Source organism: Andrena cerasifolii, chromosome 13, assembly GCF_050908995.1.
Source record: "Andrena cerasifolii isolate SP2316 chromosome 13, iyAndCera1_principal, whole genome shotgun sequence".
In the NCBI taxonomy this organism is placed as follows: domain Eukaryota; kingdom Metazoa; phylum Arthropoda; class Insecta; order Hymenoptera; family Andrenidae; genus Andrena; species Andrena cerasifolii.
Genome location: NC_135130.1, coordinates 6,088,497 through 6,114,521, shown reverse-complemented (window position 1 = coordinate 6,114,521; position 26,025 = coordinate 6,088,497). Strand labels below are relative to the sequence as shown.

At 40.9% G+C, this 26,025-nt stretch overlaps 1 protein-coding gene across 2 annotated transcripts in view; it reads left to right on the top strand.

Annotated features, from left to right (window-relative positions):
• Apolpp (retinoid- and fatty-acid binding glycoprotein apolipophorin) overlaps nt 1-26,025 on the top strand; it is a 46,378-nt gene that overhangs the window by 6,161 nt on the left and 14,192 nt on the right. For both annotated transcript variants that reach the window (XM_076825544.1, XM_076825542.1), the window contains exons 2-5: nt 18,839-18,865; nt 20,112-20,296; nt 20,461-20,643; nt 21,357-25,907. In XM_076825544.1, coding sequence (XP_076681659.1) covers nt 18,839-18,865; nt 20,112-20,296; nt 20,461-20,643; nt 21,357-25,907 — 4,946 coding nt within the window. The remainder of the gene's footprint in view (nt 1-18,838; nt 18,866-20,111; nt 20,297-20,460; nt 20,644-21,356; nt 25,908-26,025) is intronic.

Genomic DNA, 26,025 nt, shown 5'->3' with positions numbered 1-26,025 from the left:
ATAAATAAAAACTGAAATAACTAAAATCCGTACAAAAAATAAATTAAAAATCTTTCTACCATTTAGCATTTTCCTTCAGCAAACATGAACTCACGAAGATTAGTTTCACAGAAAACATTTGCAAAAATATGCTTGAGCTCGAGGCGCTTCCAAGTCAAAATATTAACATTCCCAATTAAATACTAAATTAATTTTCCCATATTAATTCTAGTATCTACAACAATTTTTTTAAATTTAAAAATTCTATTCTCAAATTTTCCAAATTTATCCCCTCCCCCCAAAAAAACCGTTTTCAAATCTGCTTTTTAAAAGCCAACAAACTCTAAAACAAACCTGTATGCAGATTATATATTTTTACTTTGAATAAAGGCTTCGGTTCGTCGAAGCGAGGGAACATTTGCGGCTGTGCTAATAAATAATTTTCGTGCGGCCGATCGCGAGCATGCCGGTGGTTATCGCGGTCGAGCGATACCTCCGTGGCGGGTGAACGGATCGGATGGATTGTCCGGCTCGGCTCGATACGAATTTGTCGATTAGCGGGCCGAACGATAGGGGAGGGTCAACCGAGACCGGCCGTGCCCCGTTCCCCCCGCGTGGAAAGGTTATTGGTTGTGTCAAGGATGGAGAGATTAGCGCGGCGGACGGATGACGAAATCGGAGATTAATAATTCGGCAGGATAGGATTACGAGAGATTACGGGCGCCCGCGGAATTATCTCCGCCGGGGAGAAATCGGCCGCGAGCTGGGGTTTCTTTTCGATTAATGGCGAGAAGTGCGGCCTCCGTCCGCGCACCGCTAATTGCAGTTGCATGTCTGGCGTTATCGTGCACCGATGTCTTTTTCTGTTTTCTTTGATACGAGTGTCTATTATCTACTTAGTGTCTATTTCGAGGGCTAACCTTGCCCTAGATTCGGGTCTCGCTTTATTCTTTCATGTCCTAATAGCCATTGACTTTCTAGTCTGCTGTCGACCTGCGGCAGCCAAGGGGTAGACAGGGGTGGGCGCCTGCCCCTTCCCCTCTGGGACAGCAAAAGAAATTAGGCGTTCGTCAAAAATTGAATTGATTTTTTACAAAGGGATGATTAATTTAATTGGGAAGTAATTCCGCGTTATACGACCTCGGGTGTATTGACTTCTAACTGCGCACATAAATTCCAAATTTGGTTTCACTATTTGTTGCCCCTTGGTGAATGAGATTCTGGCTACGCCCCTGTGTGCGGTGATATTTATTATAAATTCCTGTTTATTTCAGTGTTTATTCTTGTTACACTATAATATCTAGTATTCCACTGTAATGGCTATGTTTATATTCTGCTAATGTGGGTAGAAGAGTTTGATTAAAGGGCTACATTTTCACTTATGTATCCCTTCACTGATTTTCAAAAGCATTGTGAAGGTAGAGGTAACTACTTATGGAATAATGAATGGAAAAGTTCTGCAGCATCGTGTGCTTTGGAAGAGAGGAAATTTTTTTTAACAGAAATGAAGATAAATTCACTATTCAATATATAATATTAATTAGACTGGGTCAATAGAAAATGGGTCACAGAAAATCCACTCGCCCCTATTTGATATGGAGGGTTAATTCTTCAATCTGCGACATAACTATGTAATTCTCAAATTACTACGAAACATATCGATGTGGAAATATCGTACGTCCACTTTTAGCGTTTTAGGGGAAAGGAATTTTAAAAATGCAGGGCTGCTTTGTAATTAAAGAAATACACAGTTTCACAAAAAGTGGACATACAATATTCGATATTCTCTTGGATCTCCTCTAAAGTTCATCTACCATAAATCACGAATTTACCATTAAAAAAAATTTGCATTCCTTAGTGTTAGTTCTTGAAGAGAATAGAAATTTTAGGTCACGAGATTAGAATCTAATATAAATTTTATTCGGAGGTGTGCACGAGTAAAATTATAAGACAAAATGCATCCAAACAGCGGTTAAAATATTTTTTATTTATTTATTTATTTGTTTATTTATTTATTTATTTATTTATTTATTTATTTAACGGGGAATGCCCTTTAGTTACAACGAAGTGTATAACTAAGTAAAATCCGCCATCTAAGAATTCAAGCTAGTCAAACGTTTTATAAAGACTACTGCGTCCACTAAAGGAAGATAGATACTATGTAGTAGTTTCTTTATGCAAAGTAACGATTTGCAAAAGCAGCGCGACATTTGTTGGATAATCTTTGACCTCCGCACACCCGCGACCCCTTCTCCTTCGCGAACGGTTATCATTGCGATCGCACGTGAACTTTGCGACCGCTTTACGACTAAACATTGATTAGTGAAAAGCTGCATCGATAAAAGTACTTACGCAGATTCTATTCTTCTCCTTAATTTGTTACAGCAACTTTTAGAATTTGTTTGATAACGCTACTATAGTAAAAAAACTCTCGAAGCTCTACAGCAGTGTTTCCCCACCCTGTTTGAGTCGCGATCTCCTTTCATAATATTCAAATAACCTGCAACCCCCCATATAAGGTATGGTGAATTTAATAAGGTAAAGGAAACATTAAAAATAGTCGTTTCAGAATATAATTTTAACTTAAATATTATTTAAAAAAAAAAACTGTGGTGGACTCTCAAAAAACACTTTGCGACCCACAGGTTGGGAATCACTGCTGTGGACTCTTTAAAGGGCCCCAAAGCTTTAACTAAAAATTCTAAAACTCAAGGAAAAGGTACGAAACGCTTTCCCTAATTCTACTATCAGAAATGTTCTTCCAGAGTAATTTAATATTTTTCCCTAAACAACTTTCTTCCCCCGACAAGAAAAATAAAAGACGCACCTTCGAATGAATTTTTCAAAGTCCCATCTGCAGTATGAAGCGCCACGAAGAAATGGGTCGGGTCTCAAAGGACGCGTCCACTTAAGTTCACGTTCGACCGAGGCTGAGGATCCCTCAAGGCCTCAAAATGGAAAATGTTCTCTGAGTTCATCATCCCCTAATTTCGCCAGCGCCGTATCCAAAACCAAAGGAGAATAATAAAAATTTGTCGCTTTTGGACTTGGCTGGCAACGAAAGTTTTTTACAGGATATGTTTGTACAGGTCTCAAGGAATCCGAAATACATAATTGTTTACCACGGAGACGAGGGGAAAGTTATAAAAAATAAGCGTAAAGTTCAAAATGTCATCGTTAGTAAAAATATTCCCAATACCAGAAAATATTTGCTAGAAAAATAATGACAATCTTTTTAAACACCGTTTGAGTTAATGTTTCATTGTGTAATGTCATAATGACCGAGTACACCAGGAGGGTTTAGATGAAAATGGACTTTTGAAAAAACCGGTTTTCGAATTTTCACAAAAAATATAATTTTTTGCACTTATTTTAAAAATTGTCAGTTTTTTAAAAATATTTATGGAATTACAAAAGTGTAACGAAATAAAATATACTCTATCTATACAAAACCCAAAGTAAAAGTAACTAAAATCCGTATAAAATATAAATTATAAATCTTTATTTCATTTGGTATTTTTCTTCTGAAAATATGAACTCGTGAAGATTAGTTTCACAGTAAACTGTTACCTACTACAATATGCTTGTGCACGAGGCGATTTGAAGTACCAAAATGTTAACGTTTTTAATTAAATAATTAATTCATTCTAACACATTAATTCTAGTATTAAATTTGAAAACCGATTTTCGAATTTTACAAATTTATAAAAACAAAACGGTTTTTAAAAACCAACAAACCCTGTAAGTAGGTACACCGGCGTGAAGATTCAAGATGCATTTCTCTTTCCTCACTTAAGTGCCGTTTTACTTATGCGCTTGTAACCAGTGGCGGATTTAACAGGGCGGCCAATGAGCAGTTGCCACCTGGGCCCCTGCCCCAGGGCCCAATCCTTAAAACAATTATGATATTATCCAAACTATATATTTTTTTCTGTATTACTACACTAAGCCCGTTTTCAGTAAACTACCGCTTTACTTTCACGAAAAAGGGCCCCTGCTCAGAAGGCCCCCGTAGGGCCCTGTCGACAAAAACCATTATAATTTCATCCAAGCACAATATCTTCTTCTACACACTATCTCTGTACACTTACCCCCTTTTACTAAACTACCTCCTCATTTTACCGAAAAATGGGCCCCTCAGAACGTTTGCCACTTGGGTCTCTTTTCTTAAATTCCGCCACAGCTTGTAACTCGTAAATTACAAAAGATATCGAAAAACTATTCAGACAAAAGTTATACCGTTTCTGAAGGTCTATCCATCTGTCGGAAAAAATTTTCGAAAAAATGATTTTTTTAAATATTCGCTTATTATTTATAACTTTCCCATCGGCTCCAGGTTAAACAATTATGCATTTCGGGTTCCTTAAGACCCGTAGAAACATATCCTGCAAAAACCTTTCGTTGCCAGCCAGGTCCAAAAGTGACTAATTTTCACCATTCTCCTTCGCCCGATATTCGTCATCCCCCGGTCGTTCGAGCACCGCGCATCGATAGGTCGCAGAGCTGCGACAGAGCGCGCCGAGATCAACGATCCACGGGGCTCCCTCCGCTTTACTCGGACCCATTGTCGACCGACAGTCAGATGGAGGATGATGGACAATGATTAGCCCCGCGAGTTCTTTGAATCATTATCAACCGCTCGCCGGCCGCTATTGTTGTCCCGCTTCCGCGCACGCGAGACACTGCTTTAAAGTTCATCGCGCCTCTAACGACGTCGCGCTAGGCCGCTAGAGCCACCGTTGACTTTTTACGAACGCCTCGGCTCCTGCGAAGATCCGAATCGCGGACAATTCGAAAGATCAAGGCCCCGCGGGAATAGAATGCGCCGCGGCGCCGTTGGAAAACCAGGAAAAGTGAGATCGATTCGGGAAAGCCTCGGATAACACCAAAGCCCGAGGGGTGGGAATTGCAGAAATAACTGGCGGGGAATCTGATACCGGGCAGCGTTTTCGATTAATCAGAATCCAAGCTTCCGCCGCGGTGTACTCGCGGGAAATTGGGCAGCTCGCTCGCGCTCTAATTTAGATAAAATTGCTACTTTGCCAGGTGTACGGCTTATAAGCGACGCTGCCGGGGCGGCGGGTATTTCTACCTCAAAAATGAAAGTCGAAACTGAGGAGCCAGTTTTCTTTGCGCTGGCCTCCTTTTCCCAGAAAATTAGGTTCGAAGTCTGTTGTGCTTCTCAGGGTAATAGGGGGTGTTCAGGAGACTGTGGTGCAACCAGAAAATGGGGTGACTACTTGTGCGAAAGTGAGTTGAAAATTTAGAGTTAATTTTATTTTATACGTGGCTTTGATTTCGCGAAGATCGATTTTGAAAAGAAAATCAGCAAAATTGGTCACTAAATATCCCACAATTTTTAAATAAATGAATCCTCGCGTAAAAATAATTCGAAATTATGGGGTAACTTTTTTTTCCACAGGATTTTATTTTCGAGATAATAGATTTTTCAGATTTGTTAAGTCGGCGGCACTGGATTAAAAATTGCATCCGCTTTCAAATCGATTTTCTCGAAAATGGAAGCTTATGTGACCAAATTTCATTCTATAATTCTTGCACGAGACATCATCTTTTTTCCGGTCTTACCACGATTTCGGAAACACCCTGTAAATAGTGTAGATGGTGCTGAAAAGCAATCTATTAATTTTGTAGCCTATTTACAATGTTAACGGCACCCTGGTTTAGTCGCCCAATAAATAAAATGATTTAGAATTTCGACCGTAAAAGAATTTTGTAAAATTTTTACTTTTAAGTTTTAAAAATTCTTTACGGTCGAAATTCTATATTATTTTATTTAAAATGGATGGCGAAATATACACACCTACTTCTTTAACAAAGGAAAGTTTTTACACGTCGATGTTAATTTTTTGGACAAGATAAATAAATAAATTTGGACAAGAAACCTTAAGGAACCTCAAGGAAAAAAAAGACCGAACCGGTGCGCCGATAACATTCACTTTTAAGTCGCCCAATAAATTATTGAAAACTGCGTGCACGCTACTGAAAGTGCGTTTCTCGTTGCGCAAGTGAAATATACAGTTACATACTCACAAAAGTATCCGCCCACCCCATACAGTGGCTCGCATTAATATTCGGACAATTTTTAAAATCGCATAACTTTTTTAGAATTGGTCCAAACAACTTGAATTTTTTTGAGAAGCTAGAAGGATTTGTTTGCTAACTGACGCGTTTCGTCGTTTTGAAAAAAAATGTATATGGTTGGAATAGCGAAAAGAACAGTAAAGGTCGATTTTTAAACTTTTTTTTTGTGAGCTTGTAATGAAAATTTAAAAAAAAAAACCGTTTGTAGATTGAAGTAAGTTGTACACGTGCCTAAAATTTCATCAAAATCGGTTAACGTTGCTCCGAGCTACAAACGTTTAAAGATCGCAGAATAAGGTCGAGAATCGCGAAAATTCCCGAAATCAGCGATTTTCGCTATTCCGACCAAATACATTTTTTTTCAAAACCACCAAATACGTCATTTAGCAAACTAATCCTTCTAGCTTCTCAAAAAAACTCAAGTCGTTTGGACCAATTCTAAAAAACTTATGCGACTTTAAAAAGTGTCCGAATATTAATGCGAGTCACTGTACGTATAACACACTTTACTTATTTAAATAATATTAAATCCAAAATAACACCCATTACAATTTCCATTAGTATAAACCTTGCTCGATACATTTTTAGTTAGTACCAGCTGCCAAAAAAATGCCCAACCAAATTTCATTAGTATAAGACTGTTACAAAATGAACCCAAATTTCACAGAAAATTATTCGAATTTCCGTGCCTGCCAAATAAATTAAAATTTATAACAAACTCGCAGGGATATTATAAAAAATATCAACTTATCACAATTACGTTTGTATAAATTAAACACTGAATCTGGGGAAATATTTCGTTGCGCGATCCACGAATAATAATACTTTTTTAAATAACAAACAATAACATTAAATTTTAGTTTATATTAACGTGAATTAAAGTGGCGAATTCCCACTTCGATTTAATACTTAATATATGAAATATGTTTCATATAGGGTGGTCGGATACTTTTGTAACTAACCGTATACGGTTTCCTTCAATCGACGATATCAGCGTGATTCTTTATTCAAACATTCGTTGCACCGAAGCGCGGCGGTAGTCCGCGAGGAGAATAACTGACCTTCGACAACTGCATCAATCGACCGCTTCCGAAGTCGTTTTCCTCGGGAGCTACGGCTTCAATGAAGAAACGCTGTTTCGCGCTTCCCGCTGGTTTTATCGCGGCGAGCCGTTCTGTTTTCCGATAACGCCACCAATTACACCGGGATTTTATAATTAGCCGCGCTTGCGATGCTTCCCCCGCGGAAAATATTCCTTATCGCCGGCGAGGGGGTGGGGGTGGGGGGCAGATATACGTGCGCAAGGGACGGCTCCGTGAACAATGCCGCCGGGAAACTTCGCTGCACTTTGTTTCCAAGTTCACGGGAATCGACACCGAGTGTTTACGCTTCGACTATTATCGGGAAGTGACCTCGAGTTGATGAATTAGTCAGCAGCCGCGGTGGAGTTGCCTGGGCGTTCAATTCCATGACTTTCGCGAGGGAAAATCGAGGGAAGCAACGAGCAACGAAGGAAATTAACGCTCCGAGTGGCGCTCGAAAAATGCCCCTTCGAGTCGATCGAAGCTTCTCAGTCTCGCTCGGTTCTTTGTATCACGCTTCGAGTATCACACTACAATATTAATGGAAATTGAAGCTTCTTAATTAGCGATGAAGAAGCTTTTTTTTTTGGCGTTTTTTATACATATCGTAAGAGCCTTATGTTACGTTTTTAATAAAGTTCATAAATTTCTTTAAGGGTGAACTTCAGTAAGATTGAAAATAAGCGAAAATCTTTGAAAATTGGAGGCATCGATCTTTATGCAATGGTAAAACCATCTGCAAAATTTTAGAAAAATTGATTCGGTAGTTTTCTAATTATTTAACTTAGAGTTTTATTAATTTAATTCAGATATATGTGATCAACACTCACCAAATACATCACATTGGCACACTTTTCACTGCTTTTCATGGAAGTGAAAAGGAAAATTGTAGTTTGATTATTTCATTTCTAACAGTTGCTTTTCAGGTACGTTCCATCAGCGAGTTAATGATAAATCATCAAATATTCAATAAATTAGCAAAATAAGATGAAAAATAAGAGCGAATTCAACTGAATTTGCGATAAAAATACAGCATTGCCATTTCTGACTGGTTTTCATCACAGGAAAAAAGCCTTATTAATATTTTGTAAATGGAATAATTTTTGGCTAAGATTGTCACTGAAGTTCATCCTTAAAACCACCTCCAAAGTTGTCCTACCGTTTTTGGCGTGCCATCGCGGCGTTACCCCTTAAATTTTCAGATGAGTGGTATTAATGGATCGGCGAGGTTCTCCCGATGAAAACGAGCACAAACACGACCATACTCGGAGTATCTTTAATTGTACCTAATTCGAAATATTTTGGAATTTTGAGGATCGATTATGTACGATTTAAAATTCCCCGAATGGGGTGGTGTTTGGACTCAATCTCTTCAGGAGGACCTCGCCAATCAACTGTAACACTCTCAGGAAGATCTATTGGAGAATGCAGAAATTAACATTTTTATTTTAATTTGATTTTAATTGTTTTCAAAGTAAACGTTCGGGAATTTTCGAGTAATACTCTCGATGCTTTCGAGAAAATCTCGAAAACACGCCAAGCTCGAAACCTGCAGGAAATTATTCGAAAGTTTTATTATACACAGTGGGGTGCTGGTTCGATCGAACTGAAGGGTGAACAGTGTTGGAATAGTGAATTTTTTGAGGCAATCAAACGATTAGTTTTTTTTTTTTAACACTGAGAATGTGTCACGTATTATGCAATTGGTTTATATCCCGAGATAACTGTGTTGCCCATTGCTTTTTCATCAGCTGAAGAAATATTTGATATTCAGGCACGAAGGTGGGGCAAGGGTTCCTTCGGGAAATATGCATCGAGATGTAAGACTCGGGGGTGGAGAGACCTTGAAGATCGACTTAACGATGAAATGGGAGACGCCATGCACCATGGCATAGATCTTAAGCAGTTTAATTTCAGAGTAAATGGAGTTTTGAATATTTTAGGGTGGGAAATAAATAAATAAAAAAAGGCTGCGAAAACGTCTAAAAAAAAAAGTTGCTCGACAATGGACACAGAAGGTATCGAAGTTTTTCAACAAGGAAAGCTTTTCGAGCACAAGAAAAGTTTCTATAGTCCCCCTATACATTTTGTACAATATCGTTAATCTCGTCTACCCCTGAAATTATCGTTTTTTTAATAAATCTCCAAGGAAGCCCTGGTCGAGCCTCTGGTAAAAATGAGCAAAGCTTATCAGAGTTTTTGAAGAAAAGGAGCTCCATAGTGCACAACTTCCGCGCAATACTATCCGCGGTGTTCACCCCCTTCATTATTACGCTTTAATGACTGCACGGGGATGAGGAACTTGCTAGGAGGAGCTGGAGCATTAAAAGTATAGACTTCAGCGAAATAAACTTTCTGGAGATAGCACGATGTTTGTTGTTTCGAAAATTTAAAATAATAATAATATTTATTAAAAAGTACTACCCTTTGTGTAGGTGTAGATAATGAACGGTATAAAGTGTACAATTAAGAAGCACATAATGTAGAATTATATTAAGATTGAGAGTCCATGATATAGCTTACTACTTCTAGACCGATAGCTTTGAAAATATTTGAAAAAAATAAATAAATATTACTAGGTATCACCCAACTGTTACACACCGATTTTGACGAGGTTTATGTAGAATATAGTTCTCGAAGAAATATTTGACGTATTTTCTTAGTGGCAAATGTTGATATCTGGGGAATGAAATCAGCCCTCAAAGTTGGGGGTGAAAAACACTTTCGTCGCAATATCTCGGAAACTATGCATTACAGAGAAAAATCCTTGAGACGAGAATGATGTATTTTTTAATAACAAATTCAGCCACGTGGTCAGATTTAGTGAAAATTGCTACCTCTTGGTATATTGTTTAAACAAATTGGCGTATTACGACTTTGCTTACTCGGCTGAATTTGTTATGAAATAATACATCATTTTGGTATAAAAGATTTTTCTCTGTTCTACAAATTTTCCGAGAAGTGTTTTCCACCCCCAAATTTAAGGTCTGATTTCACCCTCTAGATACGGACGTTTGCCGATAAGAAAAAACGCGTGTGTAATATTTTTTCGAGAACTATAATCTACGTAAACCCTATCAAAATCGGTGTGTAACAGTTTGGAGACATTCCTTGCCAGTTAAAGAATGCCTCGTACGTCACTTTACCCACAGAAATCGAAGTGAAATTAATAAGTAATAGGTCAGGTTAGACCACCACCCTGGACAGACACCACTTGTTTCTCTATCTCGTCATAACTGAAACAATAAAGTCCAAACACCCAACATCCATATCCCATGTGCTTCCCTTCTTTTGTTCCCCAGACTATCACGACGTCATAAATAATTAAGGTTAAGTTGGAAAACAGTCTTTAAACTGAACCTCGCCTTTGCAATATTCTTGTTCTTTTTTTCTCTTCTCTTGCTTGCTTTGTTTATGCAATAAAGCCGCTTAATAATAATAATAATAATAATAATAGTAATAATAATAGTAATAATAATAGTAATAATAATAGTAATAATAATAGTAATAATAATAGTAATAATAGTATTAATAATAGTAATAATAATAGTAATAATAATAGTAATAATAATAGTAATAATAATAGTAATATTAATAGTAATAATAATAGTAATAGTAATAATAATAGTAATAGTAATAATAATAGTAATAATAGTAATAATAGTAATAATAGTAATAATAATAGTAATAATAATAGTAATAATAATAGTAAAAATAATAGTAATAATAGTAATAATAATAGTAATAATAGTAATAACAGTAATAATAGTAATAGTAATAATAATAGTAATAATAATAGTAATAATAATAGTAATAATAATAGTAATAATAATAGTAATAATAGTAATAATAGTAATAATAGTAATAATAGTAATAATAGTAATAATAGTAATAATAGTAATAATAATAATAGTAATAATAATAGTAATAATAATAGTAATAGTAATAGTAATAATAATAGTAATAATAATAGTAATAATAATAGTAATAATAATAGTAATAATAATAATAATAGTAATAATAGTAATAATAGTAATAATAGTAATAATGATAATAATAATAATAATAATAATAATAATAATAATATCTCATTAACTTCTACAAAATAGTCACTGTCCTCTGCTTCTTCCTTAATTATTTCGTAATCAATCGCCAGAGAATCGTGAAAAGTCACCTGGAAAACAGCTCGGAAAACCGTGCTGGGTGACTGCAGAAATGACGTTTCGATGCGCCGAAACCGCGGTGTAATTGCAAAACGATCAGCAGACGCGCAGCTGTGAAGCTTTCCACGCGATCGGCACGCAAAAGCTGCTCGGAACAATGTATCACGGTGAATTATAAGTGGCGCGAATTACTCGCCAGCGATTACCTTACCCCGACGATCTAACCAACGTTCCTTCGAACGGCTGTAATTCCGTTAATGAAGACACATCGGCCCGGAACTGCGGATCGATAGAACGAGCGGGTCCCGCCAAGGAAGCATACGATTCCATCGATTCCACCTGCTGCTGGCCAGCCACGGGCGGAGAAGATGAAAGTGAGGAAGAAAATAATCGGGTAATAGTCTGTGCACGTGAGTCGAATGGGACGGCAGCTCTGGGCGGCAAAAAGGGGACCCTCGGTGGAAACGGAATTAATTACTAGGGTGTCCCAGAGAGCAGCGAAAGCTTCGACGAAAGACTGTGACCAGAAAGGAAATTCAATCATCGAAATATCATAGATTCCATCGCGATCCACGGTCTTTTATATTATCCTGCAAAAGTACTCCCTATTCCACCGCGACGATTGCAAAAACGTCACATCCACGTTCCACGTCGTTGTTCTTCCATCACCTCCTGTAGTTGAAGCTTAACCCTGTTGTAGAAACTTTGGCAATGCACCCCCTGTATATTTCTTTCGATGCTTTGGAAGATTATATAAATGGTCGGGGGAAGAAATTAGAAATGGCCATTATTCGTGACTTTTCGAATTATATGATTTTTTTGGTGGCAACTGGGACCACAGAATTATTGAATCACAGAGGGTTGTTGTTTTGGAAAATGGAAATTGTCCACTCTGCAGCTGGAACAAAATAAGAAATGCCCCCACTCTTTGCCTTTGCATAAGCTTCTGTCGTAAAACAAGAAATTATTTAAGCAGAAAATTATATAAGAAAATTAAATTCATTGAAGCCTGTTTCTTTACTGGTGACTAAAGCATTAAAACTTAATTTTCTCGATGAAGTTGTTTTGTGACATTCCCTGTTCTGCCCCCTTACTGTTAATTTCCAATAATGGCACAAGAGCAACACAAACTTCGATTTTTTATTTTTTACTATTTGCATCGTAATTAGAATGACAGGAGCTTTCGAACGGTGTATGCCCCGACGCATTCTTCACTTCGAGGGCCAAAGATAAATTGCGCAAAGCAAGGGGGCAAGTAACTGAAACTGCGCAATACATATTTTCTCGGGTGGACGAATATATGATACATAACCGGCTGGAACGAGGTCTATATCATTGAAATGATTACAGGTCCCTCGTGTTCAACCGGATATTTGGTAAATTGATCTAACCTCCCTACTTCCGAATAAAATAGATCAGATACGATACACCGCTTGCCGCGTCGCGTACACACGCGCATCTTTCGCGGTCGTGGTTCTCCGTTTTCAAAGTGGCCAAGAAACTCGAGGCCCGAGGAACTTGAACCCCCCAAGACTTTCGGAAACACTGCATTCCGATTTTCCGCCCCTTTGATCTCGAGAAATCTGATCGACCATCTGCGATTCGAAATAGAGCCTCTTGCAGTCATATCTTTCTGTTTACAATTCAGGTAATACAGTGGTGGGCAAAAGAAAATTTGAAACTAATGCTTTTACAGATCTGCAGTGGCCAATTTAATACTAGGCTTGTAGCATTACGTTGATATAATTGGCCCACTGTGGCAACTAGCTAATTTATAGGATACCAATTTAAGATGTAATTCTTTATAATGGAAGTATTTTATTTTTGTTACTGTTCAGAGCTTAAATTTTTCTTTGACCACTACTGTAATATAGTCTGACTAAAGAATATCCCGAACCCGGAAATTCAAATATTCTGAAACTTTGTGAATATGTAGGGGATTTCCTCCTGATTACAACGCAATTTTTGTTTGCTGCCCAAATTCACCCAAAGGGGGTGAAATTAATCCCTGAAAATTCGGCTATTTTCCAATTTTTAATTATAACTCGCGAACTGTAAGAGAGAAAAAAAGTTTCAAGACAAAAGTTACTTCTTTTAATTAGATCTAGCATATGGTAAAGAAATTATTTTACAGTGAACGAGTTATAACACAAAATCGGAAAATAACCGGAATTTTAGGAGTCAATTACACCCCCTTAGGGTGAATTTCGGCAGCAAACTAAAATTGCGTTTTAATCAGGAGGAAATTCCCTACGTATTCACAAAGTTTCAGAATTTTTTGAATTTCCGGGTTCGGGATCTTCCCTTGTGAGAAATTTAGTAGACCAACAAGGGAAGTTCGGCAACTCGAAAATTCAAAAAAATCTGAAACCTTGCAGAAATGTAGCTCAAGTGATGCTAGTAACGTAAAAATTTTTTAATTTGACAAAAAATTGTCCTGAAGGTGAACACACCCCCTCAAAGAAATCGTGCGTTGTCATATTATCATAAATATCTACGAAATTGTAAAAGATATCGAAAAGAAGTTAAATTAAAAGTTCTATGATTTCTTCCGTCCAATAAAGTGGCGATAAAGAATTTTTCTAAAAATATTATTTTTTTCAAAATTTATCCCCAAAACATTTTTTTTAACAATTCTTTAACACCACATTATAGAATATCTGAAGGCATAAAACTTTGAATGGACCTTTCTTTCGATATCTTTTACGGTTTCGCAGATATTCACGATGATACGTCTACTCAAATTTCTTTGAGAGGGTGCTTTCACCCTTAGGACCGTTTTATTGTCGAACGAAAAAATACAGTTTTGAAGTATCACTTGAGCTACATTTCTGCAAAATTTCAGATTTTTTTTTTTTTAATTTTCGCGTTGCCGAACATCCCTTGTAAGTTTTCTCTAATTATCACACAATTATCAGAGGTAGAGATGTGTCCTAACCGTCCGGAAAATTCTGCCCTTTCTACCTTTCACCGGAGCCGAGCTTTGAATGACGATCGTTGGAGCAGGATTCGCAGTGCTGCTGAAATTCAACGGACGTCTATTGTGTCGCCGGAGCCCCGTTTCATTCTGACGAAACAGTGACACCAGGAATTTCCCAGCTCCCCGCTGACGGCTGCAATTGCTTGCACGCTCGTGAACGAAGTGAAACTTGCAATTTTCATGCGTAACCCAGCGCCGATTACGGTCGGCGACGCGGAAGAACGAATCTCTGATAATCGGATAATAGAGGAGGAACTGCAATTGCGGTCGGCCAATTAATTTGGCGCCCCGTTATCAGTCCTTTGAACCTGTGCTATTGCTTCGGTAAACTGGCGGTTCACTCGCAGCCTCCTTCAACAGGGTTTCAGAACCGCGAAACCAATGCCCCGCCATTCCACCTGTCATCCCCCATTCCGAAAACTCGAAAATTAAAAATTACACACGGTTAAATCTGGGCACTTTTGAAATGATGTTAAGTGAAATATTATTCCAAATGACAGATTATTTTATTTCATAATCATTCCGTTTTCGAAATACAGTTCTGTTACTTTGTTTCACGAAATAATTTTCAAAATAAGTATCTTAAAAAATTGTAAGAAAAAATAATAAAATAGTCCATTATTTGAAACTGCCATAACTGAAAATAATAGGCCGAAATATTATCTAAATAAGTTATTTCTTATTTTAATTTCAAATAAAATTTACCCAGGTCTGATAAGGAGGGGTTAGAAAAATTAGAAGAATAATTCAGAAAATAGTGGCAGATTTTAGGAACGAGAAGTCTGCAGAGTGGGGAAAACATTTTTCTACGTTCTTCCTGAGGTACAGTAGTGGTTAACTGAAAATAATAGGCCGAAATATTATCTAAAAAAAGTTATTTCTTATTTTAATTTCAAATAAAATTTACCCAGGTCTGATAAGGAGGGCTTAGAAAAATTAGAAGAATAATTCAGAAAATAGTGGCAGATTTTAGGAACGAGAATTCTGCAGAGTGGGGAGAACATTTTTCTACGTTCTTCCTGAGGTACAGTAGTGGTTAACTGAAAATAATAGGCCGAAATATTATCTAAAAAAAGTTATTTCTTATTTTAATTTCAAATAAAATTTACCCAGGTCTGATAAGGAGGGCATAGAAAAATTAGAAGAATAATTTAGAAAATAGTGGCAGATTTTAGGAACGAGAATTCTGCAGAGTGGGGAAAACATTTTTCTACGTTCTTCCTGAGGTACAGTAGTGGTCAAGAGAAAATTTGAACCGTGAATGTTAAGAAAAATAAAATATTTTCATTAGAAAGAATCATACCTACCTTAAAATTTATGTTTCACTGATTGGAGGGGTTATAAAATAAAGTGGTGCATGATAGTCAAAATTTGTTATAAAATATAAAATACGAGTTTTGTAATTTCTTTCAAGCAGCATCACTGTAGCCTATTAATCCACATGAGAAGAGAAAAATGTCCCACGACAGAACGTCCGATCCCCCCTCCCACCTCGCCGAGATACTTTTGATTTAGAGAAAGTGGCCTGATCAAGCCCCAGCCATGAAAACCAGGGGCCAGTATTACTTTTAATACTCTCGCCGCTACGTTTCAGCTGGAATCCAATCTGGTTGCGGTAAAACGGGAAAAATGGCCGGGCAGTACGTGACAGGAAACGCGCACAGCGCCCAGCTGCTTCTTTGATCGTAACTTATCATGACCTTTCTTACAAAGCAACTTGCGGCCCGCTGCGTTATTTTACCACGCCAGGCATTAGAACCGTTCCGGCTGAAAAGGATCGCTGGAAATCGCTCCTGCTGCTCCAGATTACAGCGAGAGCTACTTTTCGCTTTTACTGGTTCCCTCGGAATCGCCCCAAAGAAACCAGACACCGTTAAACGAAAATCGAAACAACAGGGATTTGCGAAAAGTCTCCTTAAAGAACTTCGACTCGGCGAGATGCTCGAGTGACTTGAAATTAAAAAAAAAATAAATAAATAAATCGATATTAATAGTTTAATATCGATTTATTTATTTTTTTTTAATTTCAAGTCGCTGCGCTTCTTCTCGCTAAAAAAAATTCTTCCAAATTTTGAATAGTTTAAAAAAAAAGAAGAATATCGATATTAATAGTTTAATATCGATTTATTTTTATTTTTTTAATTTCAAGTCACTGCACTTCTTCTCGCTAAAAAAATTTCTTCCAAATTTTAAATAGTTTAAAAAAAGAAGAATATCGATATTAATAGTTTAATATCGATTTAGAACTTCGACTCGGCGAGATGCTGCAGTGACTTGAAATTTAAAAAAATAATTAATAAATAAATCGATATTAATAGTTTTAAAAAAAGAACATCGATATTAATAGTTTAATATCGATTTATTTTTTTTTTTTTAATTTCAAGTCACTGCGCTTCTTCTCGCTAAAAAAAATTCTTCCAAATTTTGAATAGTTTAAAAAAAAGAAGAATATCGATATTAATAGTTTAATATCGATTTAGAACTTCGACTCGGCGAGATGCTCCAGTGACTTCAAATTAAAAAAATAAATAAATAAATAAATCGATATTAATAGTTTAATAAAAATATTAAGTTTAAAAAAAAAATAAATAAATCGATATTAATAGTTTAATAAAAATATTAAGTTTAAAAAAATAAATAAATCGATATTAAACTATTAATATTAAAAAATAAATAAATCGATATTAAACTATTAATATTGATTTATTTATTTTTTTAATTTCAAGTCACTGGAGCATCTCGCCGAGTCGAAGTTCTAAATCGATATTAATAGTTTAATATCCATATTCTTTTTTTTTAACTATTAAAAATTTGGAAGAAATTTTTTTAGCGAGATGAAGCGCAGAATTTTTCCTCAACGATTAATGAACCCGTGTGGCTGAAATTTTGGGAAATTTTTCACCCGTTTCTAGCAATTCCTTGAGCTCGAATTTCACGTCGGAGAGCAGTCGGATGGACTAAAAATAAACGTTTCATGATCGGGGGTCACGTAAGTCACGGACTATCATCATTATCGACGCGACCTTACTATGAAGTTCAGCCTCCCCTTAAAAAATATGTCTCTCTTTCGCGGCGCTAATCAGCTGAGTGTAAAAATGTTTATCGATTATAAAACGAGTCAATAAGATTCATTATCGCCCCCCTTTTCTTTCGCGGCGAATAAATCATCAATCTCGCACGCTCTTATCGCGCCTTCGACGAAGCTGCGGAACGGATCGCTTTATCCAATTGTTGTCAATACTCCGACTGATCGATTCTAACTGCGTCTAAATTAATTCCCACCATTTCTCCGCAATTATTCTACACGCTCTGCGAGTCCAAATTAGCCTCGTAATCCCCAGAGAGTTGCTCGAACGTCTAAATAAACGACAATCCATGAAAAATGAAAAAAATTCCCTCGGAACATTCCCAGCAAATTGGGGGGTTGGAATGGAAATGGTAAATGCCACATAAGTGCCAGAAGTGATAATTCTCAGTATTTTCTTTTCACCCGCAGCGACGTTACAGCTACTCACGATCTCACCTTTATCTCGCAACAGCCCCAGAAGCTAAAATAAATTATTCAAGCACTTACAGCGTTCCCCGTGGTAGTTACACCCTTTTCCATTGAAAAAATAATGTTTCACTTCTTTGCCATTTACAATTTCAACTCCTCGATTGAAAATGTCGAAACTGCAGTGCAGTTATTAATTAACACAGTGAAATATAACACAGGGAGGGAAAATCGAGGGTGGAATTCTGGCTTTCGCGCGTGCGAATGCCTCTAGGGTAGGTTTCCGCGCGAAGTATCCCCGTCGTTGGGAATTTATCGACCTTGGTGGAGTACAGCGAGGATTTCGAGTCACGTTTCGAAAATTCTCCGACGTAGCCGCGGAAATCTTATCGCGCAGGGAGCGGGAGACGTAAAGGAACGACTCTCGAAGGACAGGGACGATTAATACGAAGCGGGATTAATTTTAGGGGGGGTTTGCAACCGATACAGGGTTCGACCTTTCTTTATTGTCTTTGTTGTCGCGTTGCCGTCGATTACGATATGATTATCGTGGTGATTATGTTGTTACGCGCTATTGGCATGATTATCCACGGTTATTATGCTGTTACAACATTATTATATGCCGGCGGGCCGCGTTTATGCGACGTCGAAACAAATCTCGATGAAGCAACTATTTCGGACCCCCTTAATGACACAAACGGACGGGGCCCGGGCTCGTTCAATGCAGCTCTCTGAGCTCTATTGAGCATAAACGGCTACCAAAATGGACGGTAGACGATCCAGTAACGAAATAAACGGGAGCAATTAAAATTTATACCAAGTCCCCATTCACCGAGGTCGACGTATCTTCTATTCTTTTAATGGAACTCGGGACTGTGCAAGAAGACGTGGCTGCGCCGCATTCTCTGGTTTAAAATTTGTTAAACTCGCTTGGGAATGTTTTAATAATATCCTTAGAGAGAACCGTTTAATAAGCGCTATTAATTGCACTGGGCTGTTTACTTGATTTTTTAAATCTGTTTTTTCTCTGTTGTTTCAGAAAAATGCAAAATCGGCTGCCATGGAAGTAAGTACTCTATTCCAAACATTGCAGATTGGCTACCTACGGCTGGATCAGGGGTTCATAAGTTTGGAGGCTTAAGGGGGTATACCCGTTTGAACCCTCGGAAAATGTATACATTTTGTGGATTTTTTTACAAGTCAACGGTTTGATGCAGATTTCCCGTTTTTTAACTATGTTTACATAGTATTATGAACTACTTATAAAAAAAGTTTCAGTTAAAAAACTATTGTTTTTCGGAAGTTACGGATACATGTCCGAAAGTCTCTCGATTTTAGACGGCTAAACGGTGGCCCTAAAAACTCGCGCTACGTTCAACCAATTTACTTCAAATTTTGCATGCAGAATCATAATAAGATTCCACATCGTCCAACGAAGGCGATTTTGAAAATTTTGAAAAATAAAGAAATGCTGAGAGATCAAATGTAAAGTTAAATTTTTCTAAGAGAAAAATCCACCTTTTTCCTTTATAAATAATAAACGGGGAATCGAAATAAAAAAAAGCCTTCGTTGGACGATGCGGAATCTTATTATGATTCTGCATGCAAAATTTGAAGTAAATTGGTTGAACGTAGCGCGAGTTTTTAGGGCCACCGTTTAGCCGTCTAAAATCGAGAGACTTTCGGACATGTATCCGTAACTTCCGAAAAACAATAGTTTTTTAACTGAAACTTTTTTTATAAGTAGTTCATAATACTATGTAAACATAGTTAAAAAACGGGAAATCTGCATCAAACCGTTGACTTGTAAAAAAATCCACAAAATGTATACATTTTCCGAGGGTTCAGACGGGTATACCCCCTTAAGGGGTAGATTTGAGGGGGTGCGGAAATTCGAGCGCGAACGAAATTACATCTTTACCTCCATGAATCTCTAGCTGAAGTATAACATTCGTGAAAGATCAAAATCAAGGAATTTTAAGCAACAATTGCCTCTCGTTACGTCCTCTGAAAATAAATTTAAACTACTACTCGGCAATATTTTAAAAGCGCGTTAAAAAAGAACGAAAACACGCGAATACTTTAAGGGCCGTTTTAACCCTTCAAAGTGAATTTTCAAAGAAAAAAATTGCTCCTTGCAATATGCTCTCATATACTCAGAATATAAATCAAAATTTTCGAGTTAGGAACGTTTGCTTGTGAGAAGGGGGTCAATGGCGCGAGAAGGGTTAAGAACCCCTAACCTAGATTTTCCGAAGTTCTGCAACTAGTATCTACTGATGCCATGTATTTCCTACCTTGACGAATCGCAGTGCACCCAAGCAAGGCGTATCAGGAAGGACACACGTACACGTACAATCTGGAAGGGTTGTCGGTGACGTCCGTCACCGCTGCCCAGGGGGATGCGACCCTAAACCTGGCGGCCACCGTGGAGCTGTCCATTAAGCCAGACTGCGTTCATCAGCTGCGGTTGAAAAACGTCCAGCTTAATGGAGCGGTGATTGTTTTGCGATTTCTATATTAGCCTCTCAACAAATTTCTAACCGTACAAATTTCTTGGCATCTCTCTGCTCAAGTTACAAATTATGTTTCAATACTGTGCTCCGCGTTGCTATTGCAGATATTTACATAAGTTTACTGACCATTAAACACGTTTTTCAGCCCCCATCCACACCAGACGTCGAGCAATACGCAGTCCAGTTCAATTATCACGGTGGACACATCGACACAGAGCTCTGCAGCGAACCTGGGGACTCCCAAGCGTCGCTCAACATCAAGAGAGCAGTCGTCTCCATGTTCCAATCGGCCGTTATGCAGGATAGCGGTTCGACCATTCACCACGAGGTTCGTACTCTTGAAACGAGTCGATTATGAAACATTTTACCTAGAGTTTCATGAATAGCAGTACCGTTGGTTTTACGGAAATTTATCGATTTTATCGAAGTCACTTGGCATACCTAGAAGATCATGAGTCACCCAGAATCGATCTTATACTCGTGAAATGTCTCTTTTGCTGAAACTTCCTCCGACAATTACAGTGGTGCTCAGTTCTTTCGGCCATTCTTGTGCGAAGGTCCTTCATCACCTAAAGCAAAAAAAGGAATCCTATCTTAATGAAAATAGTACGAATTAATTAGTGAGGTTCACCCCATGAAAATGAGTCCAAACACGACATAAATCGGACCACTTTTAGGATTATTGGTAGTTAGTAGGAATGTACTATATACAATCCTAAAGATAGTCCGATGTATGTCATGTTTGGACTCATTTTGATCGGGAGAACCTCGCCAATCAATTCGTACTATTTTCATAAACATAGGCCGAAAGATATTGAAAGCGCGACACTAGTACGTCTATCTCACCTACGCTTGCTATATCCGTTCACTTTCCTCGTCAATCCTTTACGAGGCCAATTCTTAATATTAAAACGCTACCTGTAATTCGAGCCCAACCAAAGCAAATACACTAGTGGAAGCCTAACGAACTTGACAGCCCAAAAGACAAGTTTGCGCAAAGAGTTCTCTAACCCGCCCCTTAAGATGCAACTGCATTTGCAGACGGACGTGATGGGCGCCTGTCCAACGGACTTCACGTTCCACAAGGAGGGTGACTCCCTGATCGTCCGCAAGACCAGGAACCTAGGCCAGTGCGCGTACCGCGAGAGCATCAACCAGGACTTGATATCAGCCAGCACCGACACAGCAGCAGGAATCAAGTCCTCGCCGCTTCTGGCGTCACAACAGGAAGTCGAGCAACGATTCAAGCGTGGCGTCCTGAAGAAGGCGGTGTCTAAGGAAGTGTACAAGCTAAGGCCCTTCAGCAACGGCAACGCCGGTGCGAAAACGGTCGTGGAGACCACCCTGACACTCAAGGACATCAAGTCCGACACCCCGACAGCACCAGTGTCAGAGCCCAAGTCCATCATCTTCGAGGCTCCCCACCCAGTCCTCAAGTCCTCCGCGGACACCATCAGCAAAGCTCTGAAGGCCGCCAAGGAGGAAGTGGCGGGCGGTGTGAAGCCAAACGCAGCTTCTAAATTCGCTGACCTGGTGAAGGTACTCAGGCTGAGCACCAAGAACGACATACTCTCCGTCTACCAGAAGGTCCGCGCCGGGGCTGGCTTCGACAAAGGCGACCAGAAGCTCTTACTGGACGCTCTGTTCCGCGCTGGGAGCGGCGAGGCAGCCGAGGTGGCGGTGGAATTGATCAACAACAAGGAGGTCTCTGGTGTCCAGTCGTTGCTCTTCTACGCCAGCTTGGCTTTAGTTCGACACGTCAACCTACCATCGGTAACGGCTGTCACCTCTCTCCTGGACCAGCCCAACCTGCCCAGACTGGGCTACCTGGGTGTGGGACAAGTCATCGGGAAGTACTGCCAGGACCATCCCTGCGAGAACGTGGCCGAGGTGAAGGAGGCGGTGCACAAGATCCGCGAGAAGGTGGGCAACGGCAAGTCCAAGACCAGGGAGCAGGAGAACCTGATAATCTCGGCCCTCAGGGCGCTGGGGAACACCCAGTTCATGGACGATGCCACTCTGCAGAAGCTGGCGAATATTGGTGCTGACAAGAACGTGAGGAACCGTGTCAGGGTGGCCGCCATCGAGGCTCTGCCCACCAGGTGCTCGATGAAATGGAAGAACGTGATGTTCAAGGTGCTGGGTGACAAGAACGAGGACAGCGAGGTCAGGATCAAGACGTATTTGTCGTTGGTTGCCTGTGCCTGTCCCCACGTGGCCAACAACTTGAAGGAGGTGCTGGACAAAGAGAGCGTGAATCAAGTTGGGTCGTTCATACAGTCCCACCTGAAGAACCTGAGGGCTTCCACCGACCCCAACAAGCAGGACGCTAAGAACCAGCTAGGACTCATCAAGCCGCGCACTAAGTTCCCCGAGGACTTCCGCAAGTTCTCGTTCAACAACGAGCTGTCTTACAAGATCGACGCTTTCGGCCTTGGCTCCAGCGTCGACAGCAACGTCATCTACAGCCAGAACAGCTTCGTGCCCCGCTCAGCGAACTTGAACGTCACCATGGAGCTGTTCGGGCGCAACATGAACTTCCTCGAGCTTAGCAGCCGGGTGGAGAACCTGGACAGAGTGCTGGAGCACTTCTTCGGGCCCAAGGGGAAAGTCTGGGAGTACGATGTGGAGGATATTATGGAAGATGGACCCAGCGCTGCCAGCAAGCTCGGGAAGTATATCAAGGATCGATACGAGAAGTCGGTCCGCGGCAAACGGGAGGTTAAGCAGGGGGAGCTAGACAAATTCGCGAAGAACGTACACTTGAGGGGCAACGAAGTTGATGAGAACCTGGACCTCGACCTGTCCGTCAAGGTGTTCGGCGTGGAGCTCGCCTACTTGAGCTACGAGGGCGATACGGACAAGTTGAATCCCGAGGCGCTCGTCGACAACATCTTCAATAACATTGACAAGGGCTTCAAAATGGCCAAGAACTTGAACTACAACCTAGAGAACTACCTCCAGTTCCTCGACGCTGAACTTATCTATCCAACCAGCTTGGGCAGCGCTCTGACCCTCGGCGTGACCGGCACAAGCGCTGTTCAGGTGAAGACCAACGGTAATCTCGACATCGCCGCCATCTTGAGGGATCCCAAGAACGCGGCGATCCGCGTGGCCCTCGAGCCAAGCGTGTCTGTCACCATCGTGGGCAACATGGTCGTTCGTGGCCTGGGAGCTGAATCCGGCATGAAGATCGTCAGCACTCTTCACACAGCCACCAGTACTGACGTATCCGTGACCGTGTTGAATGGGAAGGGCGTCGACGTGAACTTCGGCATCCCGAAGAAGAAGCACGAGGTGATCAGCGTGAGCAGCGAGGTGCTGCTCAGCAGCGGGCCCAAGGGCCAATACGAGGCACCCAAGTTCGGAAAAGGCAAGGAGCACTCAGACTGCTTCGAACAGTTCTCCAGTATCCTCGGATTGACGGTGTGCGGAGAGTTCTCGTTCCCCTACGAGAATCTGGCCACCATTCAGCAGAAGCCGCTGTTCCCCTTGAGCGGACCAGCCAAGTTCGCGGTCACGGTCGAGAACAACGACGTCACCAGCTACCATTTCAAGGTTCATCTCAACACAGACGATCCCAACAAACGTTCCTTCGAGATTCTGCTTGATACTCCCAACAGCAGGACCAACAGACACGTGTCCATGATTCTGGAGGCAGGTCTGGTGCCCAACATGTACGCCAAAGCGTCTCTGAACTCGCCGATTAAGAAGGCCTCTATAGAAGCAACGCTCAAGAACACCCCTCAAGAACGCACCCTCACGATTCAAGCCCTCCACGATAGGGACGAGTACTACGGTCGTGTTGGCGTGCTGGCCAGTGGCAGCAAGTACAAGCCCGTGTTGGAGTACAAGGTACCCGAGCACGTCGAGAAGCTAGCCACCGCGAAGACGGGTCTCCAGGCGGGCCAACAGTACAGTGTACAGGGCACCGTGGACGTCTCTGACTACGAAGGTGGCCAGAAGTTCGAGCTCGACAAGGTTGCCCTCGTAGTTAGCGGCCAGAAGCTGCTCGTCATCGACGGTTCCCTTATTTGGACGCCGAAGGCCCTCGCCGTGGACACCAATCTGGGCTATGCCGACAAGAATCTAGCCCTCAAGGTGGACGGGAAGAAGCTTGGGGACTGCCACTACGCGCTGACTGTCGAAGCCGTGCCGTCGACCGATGCTAACATCGGGTTCAACCTCAAGTGGGAGTTGAAGAGGGAGGCCAATGAAATGAATCACAAGTTGGTCTTCACCCACGGGCCTGATCTGAATTCCGAGACGAACCGTCTGTCTTTGGAACAAAACGCTGTCTACAAGCTGGACCCCAAGGATCTTCGCTTGTCCACCTCCAACGAGCTCAAGTACCCTTTACAAAACCTGAAGGTGAAGCTGGACGGCAAGCTGACGCGAAAGTCCATCAGCGGCGACATCGAGGTCAAGTACCAGAAGTTCAAGTTCGGCACGGAGCTGTCCGCCAAGACGAACATGGAGAAGCCAGGCGACTACGAAGTCGAGCTGGAGGCCGAACTCATGGACAACAACATCGAGCTCAAGTCCAAGCGCACCATTCTCGACGCCCACAAGTGCAAGCTCACCAACTCCCTTGTGCTGTCGCCAGGCGGTAAGTACGACGCTGACGCAATCGTCACCTACGACGTCAGCAAGAACAACGTGAACATTCAGCTGGACGGTGACGTCAACTTGAACGGGAAGAAGATCAAGGTGGACACTGGCCTGGAGGCCAACCAACAGGCGGTCAATTCTCGCGCCTTCGTCAAGGTTGACGGCACCAAGTACATCGAATTCTTGCTGAAGACCCGCAAAACGCCCAATCCGACCGGCACTCTCAGCCTGAACCTCAAGAACTACCTGGTCGCTACCGGTGAGTACGTTTACCAGAACGGCAAAGGAAATGGAAATCTCAACATCGACATTCCCAAGATCAACCGCAAGGTAAAGGCAACCGGTGATCTGGCCGTGTCCGGGTCCAAGCACGTCGCCAGCCTCGAGATCCTCTACGACGCCGAGAAGGACCCCAGTAAACGCATCAAGCTGTCCACCATCTCTGACATCACGAAAACGTCCGTGGACACGAAGAACGTGCTCGAGATTCTGTCCAACAAGCTGGAGGTGAACGCGAAGGGCAAGCTACAGGGCACCATAAACGATGGTCACCTGCAGGTGGACGCGGACATGACCCTGCCAAACGGACGTTACCTGGTGTGCAAAGTAAAGCGTACTTCCACGAAGAAGGACGGCAAGTACGACGTGGAGGTGGAGAGCGAGCTGGTAGACCACGTGACGAAGGGCGGACAGTCGAGGAAATTGAAATACAACGCTGCCGCCAAGGACCTGGACATGCAATCGCAGACGTTCCAGGGCGAGGGTACCGTGAAGCTGGTAGACTTCGATGGTAAAGACGCGCAGATCTCGTGGACCGGGAAGAACCTGGTGCAACCTGACAAGCAGAGGGAGACTGAGATGGACATCGAGTTGGCTGGAGCAAAGATCCCGAACAAGGGTCGGCTTCAGGTTAGCTCGAGCAGCGGCGAAAAGGAGACGGGGTACAAGGTCAAATCGTCCTACGGCGATTACTCACTGTCGGTAAGTGATTAGCCACTCACGAAGGGAGGGTAGAAACTTTTGAACGAAACCAGGTTATATCGGGTTGGTGCATATGAAAGTTCCGATCGCGGATTGCGTGGAAGTTCCTTTGTTGATG